The sequence below is a fragment of the Phyllobates terribilis genome, unplaced genomic scaffold (genome assembly GCF_046119375.1).
Source record: "Phyllobates terribilis strain yellow unplaced genomic scaffold, ASM4611937v1 Scaffold_4__5_contigs__length_816908805, whole genome shotgun sequence".
In the NCBI taxonomy this organism is placed as follows: domain Eukaryota; kingdom Metazoa; phylum Chordata; class Amphibia; order Anura; family Dendrobatidae; genus Phyllobates; species Phyllobates terribilis.
This window is the reverse complement of record NW_027362764.1, coordinates 290,990,833-291,013,821: the sequence shown is the minus strand read 5'-3', so window position 1 is coordinate 291,013,821 and position 22,989 is coordinate 290,990,833. Positions and strand designations below refer to the sequence as shown.

At 42.6% G+C, this 22,989-nt stretch overlaps 1 protein-coding gene across 2 annotated transcripts in view; it reads left to right on the top strand.

The window, feature by feature from the left end:
- Positions 1–22,989, top strand: part of TRANK1 (tetratricopeptide repeat and ankyrin repeat containing 1) — a 101,104-nt gene that overhangs the window by 7,015 nt on the left and 71,100 nt on the right. Inside the window, exons 1-2 of one of the 2 annotated variants that reach the window (XM_073678296.1) lie at positions 9,734–9,917; positions 21,693–21,824. In XM_073678296.1, the coding sequence (XP_073534397.1) occupies positions 21,694–21,824 (131 nt within the window). In that variant the 5' untranslated portion in view covers positions 9,734–9,917; position 21,693. Of the gene's footprint in view, positions 1–9,733; positions 9,918–21,692; positions 21,825–22,989 lie in introns of those variants that run through there. The other variant, XM_073678297.1, reaches the window with a different exon arrangement.

The following is a 22,989-nucleotide window of genomic DNA, read 5'->3' as shown; positions in this document are numbered from 1 at the left end:
CTGCACTCTAGCTGTGCTTGCCTTTACCCCCCTGCCTGCATACCCGCCTGCCTGCATACCAGTCGTGCCTGCCTATACCCTCCAGTCTGTGTGCCAGCCTACCAGCCTGTTCCTGTATTTCCCTGTGTGGGTCAACAGCCGTGTCCGGGGTCTGTCCTGGAGTAGCACCTGGTCCCTCTGCTCGGTTCCTCCTTGGTGCACTGGCGTCGTATGCCGTCGTGCGACCCTGGTCGGATCGGGTGAATACTTAGTCACGCCCCTCCAGGCATTCACTCTCCGGCACGGTCCAGTGGAATCACTACCAATCACACGCACACGCCGCTTAGCCCGGGCGTGTGCATAACACTGTGGTTATTTAATCCATGCACTACCACTTTATAACCTGATCCATAAGAGGCTGGGCTGATATTGTCCGCTTATATTATGTTGATTTTTGGTTAGCATTTTGGCCTGAATTCCTCATGAGTTCATATACTGACATTAGTACTTTAGGGGACTTTTTTATATATATTGAGGACTTGCATTGCCCTCGCCTGTCACGTTATTGTGGATCTACAGCCACAAACACCTGTGTCTTTGCAATTGACTTTCTTAATATTGATGTAATGACATTTTGCCTGCTTTTTTTCTTTATTAATAAACTTTTTTGCATTATATGTGTTGGTGGACTTTGACTTCATGTCTATTGTAGGAAATATACGCTAGGGAGTGTCCATGTTGACTATCCATTTAGGCCATTTTTTAGGTGCATGATATATGAATATACAATGTTTTCAGTTGGGATTATATTGACTCGGTGTAATATGTAGTCTGCAGTAATATGAGCATAGAAGGGGTGTGTTTGCAATGTGTAGACAGCAGAGCATTACATACACGTCTCTTTCCCGAGCTCTTGTTTTGTTTTTGAAACCATAAAGAAAGGCAGCGAGGATCAGCGTAAATCATTCAGAAACGAAACAAAAAGTGTCAGAAACTCATGTCTGGATACCTCCGAGCTGCTGATTTCCCACAGAGCCCATTAGTCCTCCCTCCCTCCCCAGACATCCTGCTTGAGAAGTGACCCTTTATATACTGGAGTACTACATTCTGTCTGCAGATGTACCAAAGCTCAGAGGGGATAGGGATAGAGCATCATGAAGAAAGCACTGCCATGCTGAATGGATGGGGAGGGAAACATCCACAGTATTCAGCTGCACCCATGTCCTGAGGATGCAAAATCATTTACAAGAACTTTGCAATTGTACTTATTTATGAACATGAGACAACCCCTTTAACCCAAAAGGCGTACATATGCCCATGCATTTTATTGCAATGGTGCGGCATCCAAAAAAAACCCCGTAATTCTGGCTTTTTGATACTTTTCTCCATTTACGCCGTTTACTGATCGGATTAATTATTTTTATATTTTGATAGATCAGGCAATTCTGAACACTGCAATACTAAATATGTGTATTTTTTTTGTTTTATTTTGAATGGGGAAAGGAGGGGGGGGATTAGAACTTTTATATAATATACATGATGATCTGTACTTGGACTATGATACACAGATGGGTGACTGCAACATTAACCACAAATTGCGGCAGCTTAACCACCAATGCATTTACTGACGGCATGAAAACCCGCCCAATGGTGCTGTTGCATTGCAGGACACAAGTCAGCTGTAAAATCTTAAGACTTGTGATAATATCAACAAATGGCCTTGATCAAAGACTTTGAGAGGTGAATCATACAAGGAAGCCATAATTATGTTTTTTATTTTCTTGATTGCTTATTTTTAGTTTTGTTTCCTTCTTTTTATCTAACTACATTGAACACAAAGATTTGTTTCCTTTTACAGTCTGAGTTTCTTTTCTTGAAGTTCCCTAATGTTTTTCCTCTTGTTACATGACGGCCTTCAGAGGTGTGTACAACAAGAAACTGTCTTATGCCATGTCAAATCTAATTTAACCAAAGCTGTTTGAAGAGCTAGCTTTAAGGTCATGGCAAAAAAAGTTTTGAGACTGACCCAAAATTTGTTTTTCAAAAAATTTGATTCTGTAGTTTTTTTTATTGTGGCCATTTCCATTAACCATGAATGTTATGAAGGGTGATCAGATGAATTGCAAAGTAATTCCTTGCCATGATAATATTTGATCACAAAAACTCCATGTCCATGTTTTAAGTTGTGCTCCAAAATGACCTGCTTAGATCATTTTATTGTTCTTCTTGTTAGCTGATGAGAAAGTGTTAATGAGGACAAATCAGCTGATATCACTCTATTTGCTGAATTAGAAGAGCAGACTTGTTGCTTTAAGGCCACATTCACACGTTCAGTATTTTACGTAAGTATTTGTGAACCAAAACCAGAAGTGGATGAAAAATACAAAAGTGGTGCACTTGTTTCTATTATACTTTTCTTTTGATTGTTCCACTCGTGATTTTGGCTTAAAATTACTGATGTAAAATGCTGACCAAATACTGAATGTGTGAACGTAGCCTAAAAGGGACTGGTGCTTGAAATCATTGTCTTCTGGTAAATGGTTACCTCCAATGAATCGTGTGCTATTATCATTGCTTTACATCAAAAGGGCTTTACAGGCAAGAACATTGCAGCTTGTAAGATTGCCCCTAAACCATCCATTTATCGGATCATCAAGAATTGTAAAGTGCTGCGGAATATGTTGGCGCTATATAAACAAAAATTATTATTATTAACTTCAAAGAGATAGGGTCAATTGCTGTGAAGAAGGCTTCAAGGCACCCCGTAATGTCCAGTAAGTGCCAGGATTTTTTATATGGGATTGGTTCAGCACCAGTACAGACCTTGCTCAGGCATGATAGCACAGGCAGGTGTCAGTGCATCTGTTCACACAGTGAAGCAAGGACCTTTGGAGACTGGCTGTCAGGAAGGGAAGCAAAAAAGTCACATCATGGATAGACTGACTTTCTCCAGGATGTAAAGCGATTGTACTGCAGAGGACTGAGTTAAAGTTATTTACTCTGAAGCCCCCTTCAGGCTATGTGCCCACGATGCGGATTTAATGCGCTTGTTAAGAGGTCTGGGATGTTTTCCAATGATAATCCCCATGTGCTGTGCACATGCTGTGGAAATTTCCTCTGCTGATTATCATTGCGGAAAAATCCACAGCACTACCAATTATTGTGTCATTTCGCAGCGAAATCGCCGCCATTGACTTGCATTGAATCGCATAACATCCGCATGTATAGATTTATACATGCGGATGTTATGCGGTTGAATGCGCGGATGGTACCCGGGACTGAAGAACAGGAGACTCTCCTCCAACCTGGGTACCATGGTATCTGCAAGTTAAAAAAGAATTCTAAAGTCAAAAATAAAAAAAAATATTTATACTTACTTGCCTCTCCGGCGGCCCCTGGTCTCCTCCCCGCGGCTTCCTCTCTCCTTGGCAGCCCGTGGTGTTCTGCCAGGACCTGCGGTGACGTCATTTAGTCTGCTGATGGTCACACGTCCGCTGATGTCAGCAGTCAGGTGATGGTCGCGTGACCATCAGCTGACTAAATGACGTCACCGCAGGTTCTGGGAGAACACCACAGGCCGCTGAGGAGAGAGGACGCTGCCGGAAGCAGACTGGGGGTCACTGGAGAGGTATGAATATTTTTTTTTTATTTTTTACTTTATAATTAATCTTTTTTTTTTTTTCACTATCTGTGCAGTATTTTAAGCAGAAATCTCGGTCACACAGTATAAATCCATGCCAGTTGCATGGATTTACATTGTGTGACCAACTTGTCAAGACCTTTTTTCAAGTGATGCTCAAAATCGCTTGGAAAAGCGCTTGAAAAATGCATGTAAAAACACTTAAACACTTCTCCCTGGCAGAAAAAGCGCATGTAAAATCTGCATGCGTTTTTCTGCCAGGGAGAGGAGAAAACGCTCAGGAAATTTCTCCTTTAAAATCTGCATCTTGGGCACATAGCCTCAGACTTGTTTAGGACATCTGGAAGACTGATTGTATGGAGAATAAAGGGTGATCTCTGCCATAAGGCCTGTGTTATGCCAGCAGTGAAGCATCCCAACCATTCTTGTGAGGGGTGGCTTTTCATCCAAGGAAGTGGGCTCACAATTTTGCCTAGGAATACTGCAATGAATAAGGGTACCTAAACATCATCCAAGAGCAACTTCCCCCAATAATCCAGGAGTAATTTGGTGATGAACATTGCTTTTTCGGCATGATGGACTCCATATCACAAGGCAAGAGTGATAACTTAAGTGGATTGGAGAACAAGCTAATGAATTATTGGCCAGAATGCTACCCAGGTCTCGGTTCCATTGAGAACCTGTGGCCAATCCTCAAAAAATGGGTGTACAAGGAAAAAAAAACACAGATATTGTGAAAAACTCCAAGCACTGATTAGACAAGAGTAGGTTGCCATCAGTCAGGATTTGGCCCAGAAGTTGATTTCCAACATGTCTGGGCAAATTGTAGAAGTCCTGACAAATAATGGTCAACACTGTATATATTGAGTTTTTGCATAAATTTGATGTACTTGTCAATAAAAGTGTAAAAACTTATGAAAAGCTTATAATAGTACTTAAGTGTCCATAGCAACATCTGACTAAAAGATCTAAAAACATTGAAGTAGCAAACTTTGAGAAAACCAAAATTTGTGTCAGTCTATGATAAGTGTGAGGACCTGGCCACTTACTAAATACTTTTCCAGCACTGAGCACCCATTTTCGTCAATCTTAATTTTGTGTTTTGTTAGAAATTTGCTTGCTGTGTTTTGTTAGTGATTTGTTTGCTCATCAGTTCAACCTCAGGTATCTATTCCATTCAGTGACCATATCTCCAAGACCTTGGGCCATTGTTCTCTATGTTAGTCTCACATGCAAACCCAGGGGATGGGTTCCACCTGAGAAAATATCTCCACTAAGGCACAGTTAGCTGGGGGAGGGAGGGGTGAGCTCTTCTGCCGATTCAGGGGGCTGAACCCTGTGCAGGAGAAAGGGAAGATTCATTGCTAGTCGGACTGAGAGCTGGGTGGTATCACGGGCTGCGGTCGTGATATCCATCATCCGAAGGAGCATATTCTGTGACTGCCAATATACCGGTGGGAGATACAAAAAGTTGGGGGACAACCAAAAGTTGGGGGACAGTGGGTATCACCTGGTACGGGGCAGTGGAACTACTGATCCCAGGTTGGAAACTCGAGGACTAAGAGAATTGCCTGGTGGACATTTACCTGGAATTGCTGTTCACTGGGGTCAGAAGGAATAAAACTAATTGCATCGATAACCTGCCTAGGTGATTATTAAAATCCACAACCGCACATCTTTACAGTATGAAATATTTGTTACTACTGATGTAAATTCATGCGACACAATTAAATTAGCATGTATTGTGCTGTCATTTATAGCACCCTTCTATACTTTGGTTTTCAGACTGCTATGAGTAAGGCTGTGTGCCCACGATGCGTTTCCGCAGCGGCAAAAACGCTGCAGAAACGCTTAAAAAAAAAAAAAAAAAAACGCATGGTAAAAGGCCTGCCATGTTCCCCAATGATAATCCGCAATTCCAATGCTGCGGAAATTTCCGCTGCGGATTATCATTGTGGAAAAAAGCGCAGCACTACCAATTATTTTGTGGAAGCGCGGTGTTTTCGCCGCCATTGACTTGCATTGGAACGCATGGATTCCGCATCACTGTATATGTAGATGCGCATTCCATGCGTTCCAATGTGCGGATGGTACCCGGGTGTGGAGGACAGGAGACTCTCCTCTGGACCCGGGTACCATAGAAACTGTAAAAAAAAAAAAAAAAAAAGAATAAAATAAATGTTATATTTACCTTCTGACTGCCCCTGGTGCACTCCTCCTCTCATGCCGGCAGATCGCGATGGACTGAAGGACCTGCGCTGACGTCATAGTCATGTGACGGGTCACGCGATGCTGACGTCGGCAGGTCCTTCAGTGTACCGCGATCTGCCGGCAGCTAGGACGCAGCGAAGCAAGACTGCGGGGGCCATCGGAAGGTAAGTATAGATTTATTTTTTGACATTCTCTCGGGTCACACTATATAAATCCATGTATTTGTTTCTCAGTCATGAGTAAGGGAATGTAATTTCCCAAGCGTAGTCTGTACATTTGTGTCTGTGATGGTTTTGTATGCATTGAAGAAATAAATTGGATCATTTCCTAAGGAAGACTAAGTGCTGTTCTTCCCCTCTCATTGGATTCACTGCTTCCACCCCTGGCACCAGAGGATGACTGATTGCACCAGAGGATGACTGATTTGTGGGTGTGATGAGCAGCATTTGTTTCTACATTCATATAGTTTCCTACGACATAAGCTTGTTCTTGATGGGACAGTTTGTAGTATTATATGACCCCATTTATTTTACTACGTAATGTAATGGAAAATGGGGAAAAAACTTTCTACTGTAGTGAAAAAAACCAAAACGTATTTCCAACTGTTTTTTGTTTTTTTATTTTTACACAACTCTATGTGATAAAAACGAGCCCTCAGTGTAATTCTGTCTGTACAGTATGATTATGGTGATGCCAAACGTGTAGGTTTTTTTTTTTTTCTTTAGTGATGAAAGAATTCTAAAAAAAAAAAACCCAAAACCGGTTTGTCCCACTGCCTCAACGTTCATGTATCCTTTCTATTTTTCAGTCAATGGAGCGGTCTGCAGGTGGCTTTTTTCATGTCTTTATTAGTACTATTTTGGGGTACATTTTATGTTTTTTTTTTTTTTTTTATTGCATTTTTTGGGGAGTGGAGTGGTGACAGAAAAACCGCAGTTTCAGCCTTTGCATTTTTTTCCTTTAATGGCATGTACCATACAGGTTTAATTTATTATTTTTATTGGTCAGACTTTCATTGTTGTGGTAATGCCGAATATCAATATTTTATTTTTTTTTAATTAAGGCAAAGGAGGATTGTTAAATATTTGTTTTTGTAAATATTTTATAAAAACCTTGCTCTTGTCGTCACTGAATTTTGGGTCTTCTATCCTTTGGATTACGAGATCGGAGAGAATGAAGACACAGGACAGGATGTTTGTGTCTAAACATACTCTAAAAATTTTATTACAAAACACAGGGCTAAAATACACCCTAAAGGCAGGAAACGGATTTGCCATATATGGTTCGATTATACAGTTTAGTTGAACAAGCGAAAAAAGCTAGTTTCTGTATGCTTTAAAATATTTAATTAGACTTATCTAGTTAGCAAGGTCATTTCATCTTTCTGCAAGAACACATTATTGCTATACTAGAAGAAACATCTGGCCAGGGAGAATCACTTTATCTTCTCCCAAGGACACGCTATTGATACAAGAAGGAACATTCATAGCTGTTGTTTTCACCTAAAATAACTGTCAGACTTATATAGCATAGATGGGGCCTTTAAACTTGAGGGACTCCATCTTCTGCTATAACACTATTCATAAAATTTTTTTAGTCTCCTTATTGAATTTGAACGTGTGATGATTTCATTGCTTAGTCTCAATATAGAAACAGTACAGTTTGGCAGTAAAGAATAAAAATGAAGGTCGGGATAGGCTTCATAGCGCTACCAACATGGCAGCGACTACTGCTTTTAGTAGACACTCAGCTGCCATTGGCACCCTGCAATCGGGTTGTGGCTGGATGTGTCAGATGGGTGCCAGACTCTGCGCACCAGGGGAATTGTGGCATTTAAGGGGTTAAACAATGGCAATCCTGTTCCTTCTCCATATCCACTATGGACATGCGCTGTACATATATGGCAGATATTGGGATGGTGTAATGTGTAAATGTAGCCTAAAAATGTATGGGGGTGTCGGAAATCATTACAACTGGCTTTTTATATTCCAGCCTTGATCAAAAGCCCACTGGAGTAAGATGCACATTTGGTGCGTCTTTAGGTTGCCCGTGCACCAAAATCAGAAATGAATGCATAGAAAACTTAATTTTTTGTGCACAACATAGCTGGCACAACTTTGTGTCTTTTATGCATAAGTTTTCATGTTAAACATAGAAGGAATTCATCAATGCGTGGATTTGCATATGGCAACTAAAAGTGATTTGTGACTCGTTCTGTATAAGCAATTATGCTTCTTACTGAAAATCGAATCCATATTATTGGAATTGTTGCTTTGTCGTGTCTGTAATGGAGCCTGCGGATTTTACAGTGCTACATACTGTACATAAGTGCTGCTCATCCCTCTCCTGGCAGAGGTAATATTCTGCCCATCATTCCTTCTCAATCACTCTGTGGACCTGTTGCACAGGAAGAAGAGGTTGTATATAGTTGATGCAGGCCGCTGACATGGAGCTAGAAGAGAGCGACAGTACAAAGGGATGGCAGGTGGAGGGGTAATCCGTGTGACTAGCTAGCAGTACGGGCATGCTGGAGGTGTTTCTGAGGCTATGAATGTGCAGCGGGCGCATGTGGCCGACACTGCTCACCGTGAGGGAAAATTGCCCATTGATTGTGAAACTACCGGTAAATCTTGCAGCACTTGGCTATAGCGATGTGTGGAGTTCTGGCCACACCAACCTGCCATGCCCTTTTTTTTTACCGTGCTTTCAAAACTGGATAAAACATTGCTACGATTTTGTAATGCAGTATATGGTCATGTAGTTTTTACAGGTGCAACACATTTATTTTTCACGCTTCAACAGTAAAAGACTTCGTGCCTGAAAAATATATTCTCAAAACTGCGGTAATTCGCAATAAAACTATGGTTTTGATGCTGATAATGTGCTTTTAGCCCCTTGTTAAAAAAAAATATAAATCAATTATAAAGGTTCAACTCGTTCTGACTGGCTATTTAGCATTCTGCCAGGAATTTGAGGGAGGGTTGTAGGTGACCTGATGGCTAACATGTTCTAGCTGTCATTTGGGGGGCTAATGCCGGGTCCTAAAGAGCGTTTGCCACTGGCACTTTGAGACACCTCTCTGCAAGTTTAGAAGAGCAGAGAAAGCCGTATTCTCTAGTAGGGCATACAACAAGGAAAGTGCCACATCTGCTACATTAATCAGCAAAAATCCCATACTTTAGTGAAGGCCATTTATGAAAAATGTGACTTGTTGCCGCTAGCCCTGACAATTTCTTTCATTATAAAGTGGGTGGCCTTAGTAAGACGGAGCTCAACAAACCACCAAGTGGCAAATCTGCTGTAAAGTAAATCTGTCATGCTGAGGCTGAGGTCTATGGGTAGGGTAGATTTAATTTTCTGGTTAATATACAGCCCCCAAAATAGGCCAAATTTATTAAGAGGTGTGTACCTATCAATACAATTTGGGGCACCTTATACCAGTGGACTTGGGGTTCAAGACTGGCATATAAAATGCCCTGATAAATTTGTGATACATTTATTAAATCACTTTGAGGAAAATTATCTGCATGATTTTGTATGTAATGAACGCTGTCAGTCATGTTACAGACTTTCTCCCCTTTTGTCCTCCCAAAAAATGAATACTCAAATGAGACATTTTAGAAAAAAGAAGGATCCGACTATTCCACTGGCTGCGTCTGGTGTTGTACCTCAGCTTCGCTGAAAATAAACCCAAACTATTTTAGTAACTATTTCCAGGTACATCCTTTAATGGTGACGTTGTTGATCTGCCTATCTGTTGGTAACACAAGAAAACATTACTGTATCCCAATGTACAAGTCCTATCCTCAGGCGTGCATTGGTTAATGGTAAGTGCATGCTGTTGTAATGTTTGTATATCAGGGCGTACATACGTGTTGTCAAATACAGAAAAATTCTTGTGTTGGGGCGAAATAGAAACTGAAACCTAATGGTAATTTCCCTGCTTTGACATCAGAAGAATGATACTAAAGGAGAGCTTTTCTAGCCTTGTGCACACACAGAAGTCGCAGTCGCTGCTTTGTCACAGGAGCCGGCCAGACAGCTGCTCTTCTTCTCTTTGAATCCTTTGTTTTTCTGTGAGGAAAAGGTAATGTGCTCCCATTATTACTTCTACCACAAGCTGTAGTAATTCTGCGTCTGAAGAAAGGTTGTGATCATGTCGTTAGTTTGTATAGTTTTTTTCTCAAGGCATTATTTTACATAACATGTTTGTAAAAACTACAAAAATATGTTTACAGAAACATTGTGTCATCTAGAGCCCCTCGATGTATCAATCTATATTCACCTTTTTTGTGGTTACTGCAAAATAGTTTGCCATCTTAGCCTTTTGTGGCATGCGTGTAAGTTTGTAGAAGTTTGAGGAAAGTGTGTGACTTACTGCTTGGACATATTTCCACTTTTCAGAAAGGTACAAATAAGGTGTGGGATGTAGGGATGAGATTGCGTTTTTAGAAAAACTGGAATTTGTAGTCTGTTAAGGGCAGTGATGTGTGTTGGGACAAATTCTTAAATAGCATATGTTTGGTGATCTGTCTGTGTGCAAAAGAACAGGAAGGACTGGGCTACTAGGCAAATTGATCTGCTGGCACTTAATGCACTAAAGGGTTATTCCCATCTCAGCCCTTTGACTCCAACCAGTCACTGGCAGCTGGAGGTGGGAATACGGAAACCGCGAGAACTGCTGAGCTATGCTGGTTCTGTATCTACGTAACTGCTATGTTTTCACATAGGTGTTGACTACTGTTGAGAACCCACTAAAAACTTGAACAGTTACCTAAGGATCATCACAGTGGCTCAGTGGTTAGCTCTGCAGCCTTGCAGCGCTGGAGTCCTGGGTTCAAATCCCACCAAGGACAACATCTGTAATGAGTTTGTATGTTCTCCCCGTGTTTGTGTGGGTTTCCTGCCACACTCCAAAAACATACTGATAGGGAATGTAGATTTTGAGCCCCAATGGAGACCGTGCCCATAATATCTGTAAATTGTCTGAATTGTAAAGCGCTGCAGAATATGTTGGCGCTATATAATTAAAAAGATTATTATTATTATTATTATGCACACTTGGTGAGTTGGTTGAGTTGTTACAAAGGATGCATACAGTACGTGTAGCTTTGTTGTGTTTGAAGGGTTATTCCTAATATTCAGAGTTATTACTTATCTAAAGAATAGGTGATAGCTTGCGTTTTGCTGGGGTTTTGAACGCTGGACCCCCAAATAATCTCAAGAACAGGTCTCTGTTGGAATCAAGCAGTGTTACATTTACTGTTAAGGGGATTTCTAGAAAAGGCATGCGTTGTACTCAGATATTTCTGCTAGTGCCATTGTCAGGCTCCACATCAATTGAAATTTGTTACCTAAAGTATTGATTGAATAGGTAGTAAATCTCAATGTAGGGAAAATCCTTTAAAGGGAATCTGTCAGCAGGTTTTGCTGTGTAATCTGAGGACAGCATGAAGTAGGGGTTAAAACAAAGATTTCAGCCTGGTTTTGTTTGCTTGTAATGATTGTTTTGGCACCTGGAATTTATCATTGCTTGGACACAACAGTGCCTGGTAGTCAGATGCCCCTTCCTTTCAGAAGCAGCTCACTCTCTATAGACTATGTACAATGAGACCCTGGTGTGGGCGGGGTTAGCTTTCTCAGCTCTGCTTCATGCTAAATCTAAAAGCTCTGATTGTGTCAGAACGGCTGCACCCAGTAACCTAAGTGATACATTGTTGGATTCGGGGTCTCTTTGCCTACATCAGGCTGCTCTCAGATGAGGTAGTAAAAACCTGCTGTCAGATTCCCTTTAAGGGCATACATTTGAGAACTGATACAAATGGATAATCCTCCATTTCACTTATTCTGTAATCCACTCTTACCAGTGTAGTGGCGTTCCCTTGGTAAATGATTCTGTTGGTTGCATTAAACGGAATCTGGCACCACTTTTGAGCCATGTAACCTATTAATATGGACATAGAGGTTATAGACTGCTGAGGAGAGTGATTCCTGTGTGCCTCATAGCAGATGCCTTGTTGTAGATAAATCCTCTATTATCACTCTTATATAAATGAGCTTTTCCAGGCTCTGGGGTGGACGCTGCCTGGAGGATAAATAACACTATATCCAGAGCTTATTTTACATGAAGAGGGAGTCCGGGCAACACAAATCTAGTGACAGGTTCCCTTTAGAGATGGTGCGCATCGACTCGCAGGACTCATCCATTGGCCATGTCATTGATTTGTGGCCGCTGGGTGACAGCCCTGACGCCGTCCTCTGTTCCTCTCTTGATAAATCTGCCTTGCACGACGTCATTGTTGCAGTGTAACGCAAATGTTATGTTGTGCCAGGCCAGCTAATTAAAAGAAAAGCCGCTCTTGCCATCAGGTAAGAGGCAGTTTTCAGGGCTCCTGTTCAACTGCCACAAATCACTGATGCTAATTGACTTGAACCAACTCTAGTTCTGTTTAAACCTGGGAATACTAAAGGATGTGTTAAGATGATGTTTAGTCTGGGCAAAGAAGGAATACTGGAGGATCTGGTAAGCTAATGTTCAGTCTGGGCAAAAGTTTGGAAACAGTGAAAAAAAAATTAAAAATATCCAGAATTTGTTTTCTTGAAGGTGCAAAAAAAAAAATCAAATTTTTGCATACAACTATTAATTGTGGATTACTAAATGTCACTTAAACTCTTTGGACCTGTGCACACATTGAATTTTTGTTGTGTTTTTCCTGTGCAGTATTGTCATAACCTGAAGGATTTCCTAGTGTCAGCAAAGTGAATGATAATCCTGAAGTTTCGTGCACACGTTGCTTATTTCCTCTCTGCAGATTGGCAGCAGATTTACTGTAAATCTGCAGCATGTCTGTCTCTTCATTTAGCGTTTTTGCTGCAAATTTCACCCATATTAAGGAATGGGGAAAAATCTGTATCTCAAAAACACACCTATTTTACGCTGCGTTATTCCTACCAAGAGATGGAGAAATGGTAGCAAATATTTAAAATGTGCACATATCCTTAAAGCACTTATGCAGATGTCTCCGATGTAATCTGACAAGTGTAGAGAGACGTCACAGCAGACTGGACAGAATGGGGGTCCTATTCTACTTATGACCCATGCACCATTCTCCGTGGGCATCACACAGGTGCCACATGAAGTCCACCCAAAGTCAGATTCAGCAGCAGAGGACGCATCACGACTAGTGTTGAGCATTCCGATACTGAAATATCGGGTATCGGCCGATATTCACTGTATCGGAATTCCGATACTTAATTCCGATACTTTTATAATATCGAATACCGGAATCGGAAGTTCCCATAATGCCTGCGCTCTGCAGTGTCTGTGAAGGATGACAAGCTGGATGGCAGCGCTCAGCTGCGATCCAGCTTGTCATCAGAATGCCATCCCAGCGTGGGAGAATTCTCCTGATTGTTTAAAAGCCGGCGGGCGGTAAAAAGCCGCCGGCTTTTAAACAATCACACAGCCCCATACTGCTTCCCCGCAGCCTCCCACCCCGATCCTCCGCTCCCCTCGCCACCTCCAATCCCAATCGTAAATTAGGACCGGGCGGGGAGCGCAGCACCAAGGAGCGAAGGACCCGGGCGGGGAAGCCGGCAGTGAAAAGACTTCACCGCCGGCTTTCCCGTTCTGTGCTGCGCTTTCCCGCCGGTTATTTCAAATGAACAGCTGAGGTATCAGGTGATGCCGATCAGCTGTTCATTTGAAGTAGCCGCGGTGCCCTCAGAGGGTTCATGTGAGTTCATGCTTGACTGCATGAACTCACATGAACTTTCCCACGGCCGCACAGGTCAGCCTCACCTCCCAGACCCGTCATGATTAGTGTGTGCGGGGTGTGTGTGTGCGGGGTGTGTGTGTGTGCGGGGTGTGTGTGTGTGCGGGGTGTGTGTGTGTGCGGGGTGTGTGTGTGTGCGGGGTGTGTGTGTGTGCGGGGTGTGTGTGTGCGGGGTGTGTGTGTGCGGGGTGTGTGTGTGTGCGGGGTGTGTGTGCGGGGTGTCTGTGCGTGCAGGCAGACATAGGCCGATGTGACACTACTACTCCCATCGGCCTATGTCTGTCCCCCGTCCACTCGTGCCAGCAGGATCAGCTCGATGGGAGCAGTAGTTCCCATCAGCCTGATCCTGCTATATAAATTGCCCTACTGTGTCCCCAATAAATGTTAGATACATGTCATTGGTGGCCAGTGGTTACCTAAAAGAAATTAGTTTATACATTACCTGTCCCCGCCGATCGTCACCTAAAATAAAGTAAAAAATAAAAAACTACACCTATACTCACCTAGACACCTAATTCCCCGAAGCCATCGATCTCCTGTAATAAAATATAAAATAATAAACCACAACCTTATCCTTACCCCTCCGTAGCAGTCCACGAGTGTCCCACGAAGATCTCCAGTTCAGAGCAGCCACATAGAATGTGACCGCTCTGAACCGCTGCCGCCGCTAGAATGACGGGGCCGTAAGGGTTCACCAGAGTTAAGGCAGCGCTGCTCCGGTTAGCTGCTTTACGGCACTGCTGTATCGTGAGAAATTCCCACGGTACAGCACTGCCGTAAAGGAGGTCTCCGGAGCTGCGCTGCCTGAATGCACTCCGGTAACCTCAGTCAGTGGCTCCCGCTGCCGGGAGCGGACGTGTTCCCGGCAGCGTGAGCTTACAGCAGCCATGCACAGCTGTCACCATCTCCAGATGTGACAGCTGTGCATGGGAGATCAGCGCAGGAACGTGGACAGGTAACTATTTTTTTTTAGTAAACTAAGAATTAAATAAAATGGTGTTTTATTTCAAATAAATTATTTTTTTCTGGGTGTAGTGTGTTTTTTCTTTTTAACACTTTGTAGGTTAGTAATGGGGGTGTCTTATAGACACCCATCATTACTAACCTGGGCTTCATGGCAGCTGGCGCTGACATGAACCCCACCACTATTACCCCCTGCCACCGCACCAGGGCAGCGTGGAAGAGCGAGGCTAAGTGCCAGAATTGGCGCATCCTATGGATGCGCCATTTCTGGGGCGGCTGACGGCTGGTGTTTCTAGCCTGGGAGGGGGCCAATATTCATGGCACCCTTCCTGAGCTATTAATATCAGCCCCCAGCTGTCTGCCTAGCCTTTGCTAGCTATTAAAATAGGGGGGACCCCACGTCATTTTTTTTGGGGGGGTCCCCCATTTTAATAGCTAGTAAAGGCTAGGTATTCAGCTGGGGGCTGATATTAGTAGCCTGGGAAGCTCCGTGGGTTTTACCCCCTTCCCAGGCTTCAAACATCTGCCCCAGCCGTCTGCTTAACCTCCGCTAGAGACTAAAATTATGGGGGATCCCACGCCATTTTTTTTTAAAATAAATCCTTTATTTTAACACTAAATGACATTTGAGGACTTAATAAAGATGCAGTCCCTAAATTATTATTTATTTTTTAATAAATTTTTCCCAAAACTTTTGACGTGGGCTTCGCCATATTTTTGTATGCCAGCCAGGTACAGCATCCAGCTTCTATGAAGGCGCCATTTTCCGGGGCGGCCGCGGACTGCAATTTTCAGCGGGGGGCAGAAAGCTTGGGCCTCCCTGCGCTGCAGATTCCATCCCCCAGCTGCCTAGTTGTACCTGGCTGGACACAAAAATAGGGAGAAGCCCCACGTTTTTTTTTTTTTAATTATTTCATGAAATTCATGGAATAATTAAGAAAAAAAGGGCTTCCCTATATTGTTGTGTCTGGCCAGGTACAAATAGGCAGCTGGTGGTTGGGGGCAGCCCGTTCCTGCCTGCTGTACCTGGCTGGACACAAATATAGTGTGAAGCCCCACGTCAATTTTTTTTTAATTATTTCAGGAAATTCATAAAATAATTAAAAAAAAATTGTGGGGCTTCGCCCTATATTTGTGTCCAGTCAGGTACAGCAGGCAGGAACGGGCTGCCCCCAACCACCAGCTGCCTATTTGTACCTGGCCGGACACAACAATATAGGGAAGCCCTTTTTTTCTTAATTATTCCATGAATTTCATGAAATAATTAAAAAAAAATTGACGTGGGGCTTCGCACTATATTTGTGTCCAGCCAGGTACAGCAGGCAGGAACGGGCTGCCCCCAACCACCAGCTGCCTATTTGTACCTGGTTGGACACAACAATATAGGGAAGCCCTTTTTTTCTTAATTATTCCATGAATTTCATGAAATAATTAAAAAAAAATTGACGTGGGGCTTCGCACTATATTTGTGTCCAGCCAGGTACAGCAGGCAGGAATGGGCTGCCCCCAACCACCAGCTGCCTATTTGTACCTGGTTGGACACAACAATATAGGGAAGCCCTTTTTTTCTTAATTATTCCATGAATTTCATGAAATAATTAAAAAAAAAAATGCTTGGGGCTTCGCCCTATTTTTGTGTCCAGCCAGATACAACTATGCAGCTGGGGGCTGGAATCCGCAGCGCAGGGAGACCCAAGCTTTCTGGGCCACCCCCGCTGCAAATTGCAGTCCGCAGCCGCCCCAGAAAATGGCGCGTTCATTGAAGCGCCATCTTCTGGCGCTGTACCCAACTCATCCAGGGCCCTGGTGCGGTGGCTCACTGGGTAATAAAGGGGTTAAGGCCAGCTTGGTATTATCAGCTGGCCCTAAGCCCAAAATTCATGGGGTCACGCCAATATTAGACATGACCACCATGAATTTCTAGTAAAGTATTTAAAAAAACACAACACCCAGAAAAAAGTCCTTTAATTGAAATAAACACACAATTCTTTATTGTTCTAAATTAAACCATACTTACCATCACGCCCATTCCAGCTGAAGCCAACGATCTCCTGCAATAAAAGTAAAATAATAAAGCAACCTCATCCTTACCTTTCCATGGCTCCCACGACAGCTTCAGCTCTGCTACATCGAGATGACAGGCTGGACCGCAGCAGAACGCTGCCATCCATCCTGTCATCCCGCAGACACTGAGAAGCACAGGCATGCTTGTGCTCCTCAATGTCTGGCTGTGACGGCATAAAGATGAGCCGAGGTCATGTCCAATGAACTCAGCTCACCTCATGTACGTCACTGACAGCGTGGGAAAATTCTCCTGCACTCAGCACTTCAGCGTGAGAATTTTCCCACACTGTCAGTGACGTGCATGAGGTGAGCTGAGTTCATTGGACATGACCTCACCTCATGTATGTCACTGACAGCGTGGGAGAATTCTCACGCTGAAGCGCTGAGTGCAGGAGAACTTTCCCACGCTGTCAGTGACGTGCATGAGGTGAGCTGAGTTCATTGGACATGAACTCGGCTCATCTGGATGACGTCACAGAGAGACACTGAGGAGCGCAAGCATGCCTGCCTTCTCAGTGTCTGCGGGATGACAGGCTGGATGGCAGCTTTCTGCTGCGGTCCATCCTGTCATCTCGATGTAGCAGAGCTGGAGCTGTCCTGGGAACCATCGAAAGGTAAGGATGAGGTTGCTTTATTATTTTTCTTTTATTGCAGGAGATCGTTGGCTTCAGCTGGAATGGGCGTGATGGTAAGTATGGTTTAATTTAGAACAATAAAGAATTGTGTCTTTATTTCAATTAAAGGACTTTACTCTGGGTGTTTGTGTTTTCTTTTAACTTTGACTATGGGGTTAGTAATGGGGGTGTCTTATAGACGCCTCTCCATTACTAACCTGGGCTTGATGTCAGCTGGCATTATAAGCTGACATCAACCCCAACCCTATTACCCCCTGCCACCGCACCAGGGCAGCGTGGAAGAGCGAGGCTAAGTGCCAGAATTGGCGCATCCTATGGATGCGCCATTTCTGGGGCGGCTGACGGCTGGTGTTTCTAGCCTGGGAGGGGGCCAATATTCATGGCACCCTTCCTGGGCTATTAATATCAGCCCCCAGCTGTCTGCCTAGCCTGTGCTAGCTATTAAATTAGGGGGGACCCCACGTTATTTTTTTGGGGGGGTTCCCCCATTTTAATAGCTAGTAAAGGCTAGGTATTCAGCTGGGGGCTGATATTAGTAGCCTGGGAAGCTCCGTGGGTATTACCCCCTTCCCAGGCTTCAAACATTTGCCCCAGCTGTCTGCTTAACCTCCGCTAGAGCCTAAAATTAAGGGGAACCCCACGCCAATTTTTTTTTAAATAAATCCTTTATTTTAACACTAAATGACAAGTACAGTAATCAACACTGTCACTGTACTTCATATATATGTGACTGACATGTTTCTATCTATCTAATCTATGTGTGATTCTCTATTCTTTCTGTTCTAAATTGTCGGGTACAGATGCTGAATTGCCGGCCGGCTTTCTTAAAGAGACGGTGCATGAAAACACTATTATTTTTTTAAATAAATCCTTTACACTAAATGACAAGTACAGTAAGCAACACTGTCACTGTACTTCATATATATGTGACTGACATGTTTCTATCTATCTAATCTATGTGTGATGCTCTATTCTTTCTGTTGTAAATTGTCGGGTACCGGTGTATGCCGCTGATGAATTGCCGGCTTTTCATGTCATTCTACATTATTCTTAGTTGTTTTACTTCATGTAGAATTAACCTACAAGGAAAGAAAGGGTTTATTTTCATTCCGATATTTGTGTCCCATTGACTTGCATTGGTTTCCGGTATCGGAATCGGCGATATCCGATACTTTTTGGGTATCGGCCCGATCCAATCCGATACGATATTTCCTGATATCGGAAGGTATCGCTCAACACTAATCACGACCCTTTTGTGAACCAGCTTATATTAATACTTCAGTTGATTTTCTTTGTGTATTCCTTTTTTTTACCATTTTTAATTTATGGAATGGAACTCCTTATTTCTCATTTTGGGGTGCATTTAGATTCCGATTCGGCATGGCTGTTTCTCCACTTTTCTGGACTAATTTGCTTTCTATTAGAAGCTTAGGTATTTGTGCCTTATTCTCTGTACATTTTGGGCACCTTTTTAATTCTTTCTTTTTCCAGCCTTCTTTGATTTTTCTTCAACACGTTTGCTTGTCTAGATGTTTTAGACAGATTAATGAAATGTAACGTTTTTGCCAGAAGCCGCATTCTTTTTGCTCCTCTCATTCCAGTTTTCCCCTGGAGTAAGGTTTCTGGAGAAGTTTTCAATTTGGAGCACTTTTGCAACTTTTTAAAGTTTTTTTGCCTTTAGGTGCTGAAAAGTCGCAAAAACTGCTGAAGAAAAAACATTTTTTTTAATTTAAGAAAAATTATTCATTTTGTGAACCATATGTGCCATTTTGAAGAATTTGGTGCAAAAATAATCAGCGAATAACACAAGAAAAAAAGTGACTTCAATAAATCACAAATGATGAATCATTGCCTTTATATTGTGATTGAATTATTTTCTAGAGGGAAGGGGTGACTAAATTCGGCCATTGCTTGATATGCTTTTCTTTACATGTGCAGTGTAATAAATAAAGTAAGTTTATTCTGAAAGATGTTAGAACTACAAAAATGCCATATATCGATATTTTTTTTTATAGAAATATGGTGGACTGGGTTTAAACAAAATTGAAGTTGTATTTCAACATAATTTTTTGCACATACAGTACAGACCAAGTTTGGACACACCTTCTCATTTAAAGATTTTTCTGTATTTTCATGACTTTGAAAAGTGTACATTCACACTGAAGGCATCAAAACTATGAATTAACACACGTGGAATTATATAGTTAACAAAAAAGTGTGAAACAACTGAAAATATGTCTTATATTCTAGATTCTTCAAAGTAGCCACCTTTTGCTTTGATGACTGCTTTGCACACTCTTGGCATTCTCTTGATGAGCTTCAAGAGGTAGTCACGGGAAATGGTTTTCACTTCACAGGTGTGCCCTGTCAGGTTTAATAAGTGGGATTTCTTGCCTTATAAATGGGGTTGGGACCATCAGTTGTGTTGTGCAGAAGTCTGGTGGATACACAGCTGATAGTCCTACTGAATAGACTTAGAATTTGTATTATGGCAAGAAGAAAGCAGCTAAGTAAAGAAAAACGAGTGGCCATCATTACTTTAAGAAATGAAGGTCAGTCAGTGCGAAAAATTGGCCATCTGCTTCTGAGGATAAGTTTATCCGATTCACCAGCCTCAGAAATCGCAGGTTAACAGCAGCTCAGATTAGAGACCAGGTCAATGCCACACAGAGTTCTAGCAGCAGATACATCTCTACAACAACTGTTAAGAGGAGACTTTGTGCAGCAGGCCTTCATGGTAAAATAGCTGCTAAGAAACCACTGCTAAGGACAGGCAACAAGCAGAAGAGACTTGTTTGGGCTAAAGAACACACAGAATGTACATTAGACCAGTGGAAATCTGTGCTTTGGTCTGATGAGTCAAAATTTGAGATCTTTGGTTCCAACCACCATGTCTTTGTGCGATGAAGAAAAGGTGAACGGATGGACTCTACATGCCTGGTTCCCACCATGAAGCATGGAGGAGGAGGTGTGATGGTGTGGGGGTGCTTTGCTGGTGACACAGTTGGAGATTTATTCAAAATTGAAGGCATACTGAACCAGCATGGCTACCACAGCATCTTGCAGCGGCATGCTATTCCATCCGGTTTGCGTTTAGTTGGACCATCATTTATTTTTCAACAGGACAATGACCCCAAACACACCTCCAGGCTGAGTAAGGGCTATTTGACCAAGAATGAGAGTGATGGGGTGCTATGCCAGATGACCTGGCCTCCACAGTCACCAGACCTGAACCCAATCGAGATGGTTTGGGGTGAGCTGGACCGCAGAGTGAAGGCAAAAGGGCCAACAAGTGCTAAGCATCTCTGGGAACTCCTTCAAGATTGTTGGAAGACCATTTCCGGTGACTACCTCTTGAAGCTCATCAAGAGAATGCCAAGAGTGTGCAAAGCAGTCATCAAAGCAAAAGGTGGCTACTTTGAAGAACCTAGAATATAAGACACATTTTCAGTCATGAAAATACAGAAATTTCTTTAAATGAGAAGGTGTGTCCAAACTTTTGGTCTGTATTGTATAATAACAGCAATTTTATAGCAGAGTAAGATTCATTCTAGCTCTGTTCCATCCATACATTTCTAAGGGGTTGTCCATTAGTATCTGAAAGAATCATGATGTAACGGCAGAGACCTTGATTCCAGAAATGTCACTTGCTGGGCTGCTTGCTGCAGTTTTGATAACATTCCTGTTTCATCTGCTGCAGATCTACCAGTTCTTTGAATGTTGAGCTTTAACCCGGCTCACATCACTGATTGACAGCTTTCTGTGTACACTGCATAGGCAGAAAGCTGCCGATGGGTGGTGGGGGCGGGGTTATACAGAGCTCATGAACATGGGGACTATATGGCAGCAGGTTTACAAGTCCGCTAGTTATAATCCCCTGCTGATTAAAACTGTTATTGTATCAAAACTACAGCAAGCAGCCCAGTAAGTGGGTTCTCTATGTACATCATGCTGCTTTCACATTAGCTGGCAAAAACCTGGTGACAGATTCTCTCATTCCTGTACTTCCGTGCCTCTTTGGGGCAACTCTCCATCAAAACACTGGGAAATGCAATAATTATATCCAAGTCACAGGAATTTTTCCTCCATTCACATCCTTTATTTCTTTATGTAACCAGCAAAAAAAATAGTGACGTTTCGTCCTCACAACGGTCTTTATCAAACCAAGATAAAAAAGGCGTCAGTTACACAGACGTATCATAAAGGGTTGTCTATAAGACTTCTCCCATCCTCCATAACTACAAGTAATTAAAAGGAGCATAATAAGAAGTCGTATCAAACAAAAAAAACACCTTAAAAAAAGCACAGCAACCAGTTGTATAGAGGTATAGTAACACGAGGTGCTAACAAAATGCTCAACATAAGTTGTACTACTAGTGTATAAAATAACAAAGCCTTTGAACAGATTTCTTTTTTTTTATACAGAATGGATCATTTTACGTGTTCAAACTTGTTAAAATTGGAAGGAAATTGTCTCTACAAAGCCGGCCGCTATGTACAAGCTCTGGAGAAGTATCAGCAAGCCATAGGTGTGTTAGGAGAGATCTTCTTCTTTGGGTAAGTGCTTACACATAATTGGGTCTGTGTATGTATTTATTGATCACTGTGTTTGTAGCATTTCAGGTAATGTGCAGCTGTATTGCATTGTTTCCTTCTTCATAGAAAATTGAAACTAAACGAATTTAGTGTCTCATGAAGATTAAAGGGCACATGACTCATGCTGCCCGAACCATGTGCAATTTATCACAGTATATAGCAAAAATCATGGTCTATAAATACCAGCCACAGGCTGCTTTTCATAGGAAAACTGTCATGGCATGCACAGGGTCTTCAGCTGGCCCCTGCTGCCATCAGCACCTTGTGATTTCCTTAGGGGAGAGGGGAAGATGGGTGTGTGTAACCCATAATTTGCGCACTTTAAGTGCCATTGTCAGAGACTGTAACAGAAGCTGGCAGAGCTCAGCTCCTCTTGCTGCTGTTAGAGGTGGTTGATGGCTGTGCAACACAGCCATTTTCTGTTGAGAAAGATGTAAGCTCAGTTCCTGAGCCTGCATCAAAGACAGAAACCTGACAAATGATGTAAGGTTACGTTATATGTTGGGAAGATAATGCAGTTTTCTGATTATTGCTTTCTGATCTCCAACAACCAGTGCTGGGCAAAAATAATAAAATGAGATGTTCCTCATGATCCCCGAGTCCAGCGCTACCTCTCCATTCTGTTTACTGGCTGCAGTGGTGATGTTACAACTCCAGTGCACATTACTGCTGCAGCCAATCACTAAGCTCAACTGCTTGTTGGGTTTACTTTGGCACAGCCGCTTACCGCAGTGAATGGATGCAGTAGCAATGTGCTGTAGTTGTGATGTCACGATTGCAGCCAGCAAACTAAGACTGAAGCAGCCAAGGAGAGGCAAAGCTTGACCCAGGGATCATGCTTCACATCTGATTTTATTTTTTAGCACATTGCTGACCTTTATAGGCCAGATAGCTATAAATGGAAAACCTTTAAAATACTTAAAATTGCCATCTTCTCTAGTTTCCAGGGACCCCTGGTCCTTAGAACCACATAACTGCAAATCAAGCTAGCCAGCTCACACAATGTCCTGTGTGACTGAAAAGCTCCTTATCAATGTAAATTTATGAGCACCTCGTCCTGAGTCTTAAATGCTTACATTGGGAAAGTGTTAAGATGCTTTATGAGCCAACTAAGCTGAACAGCCAT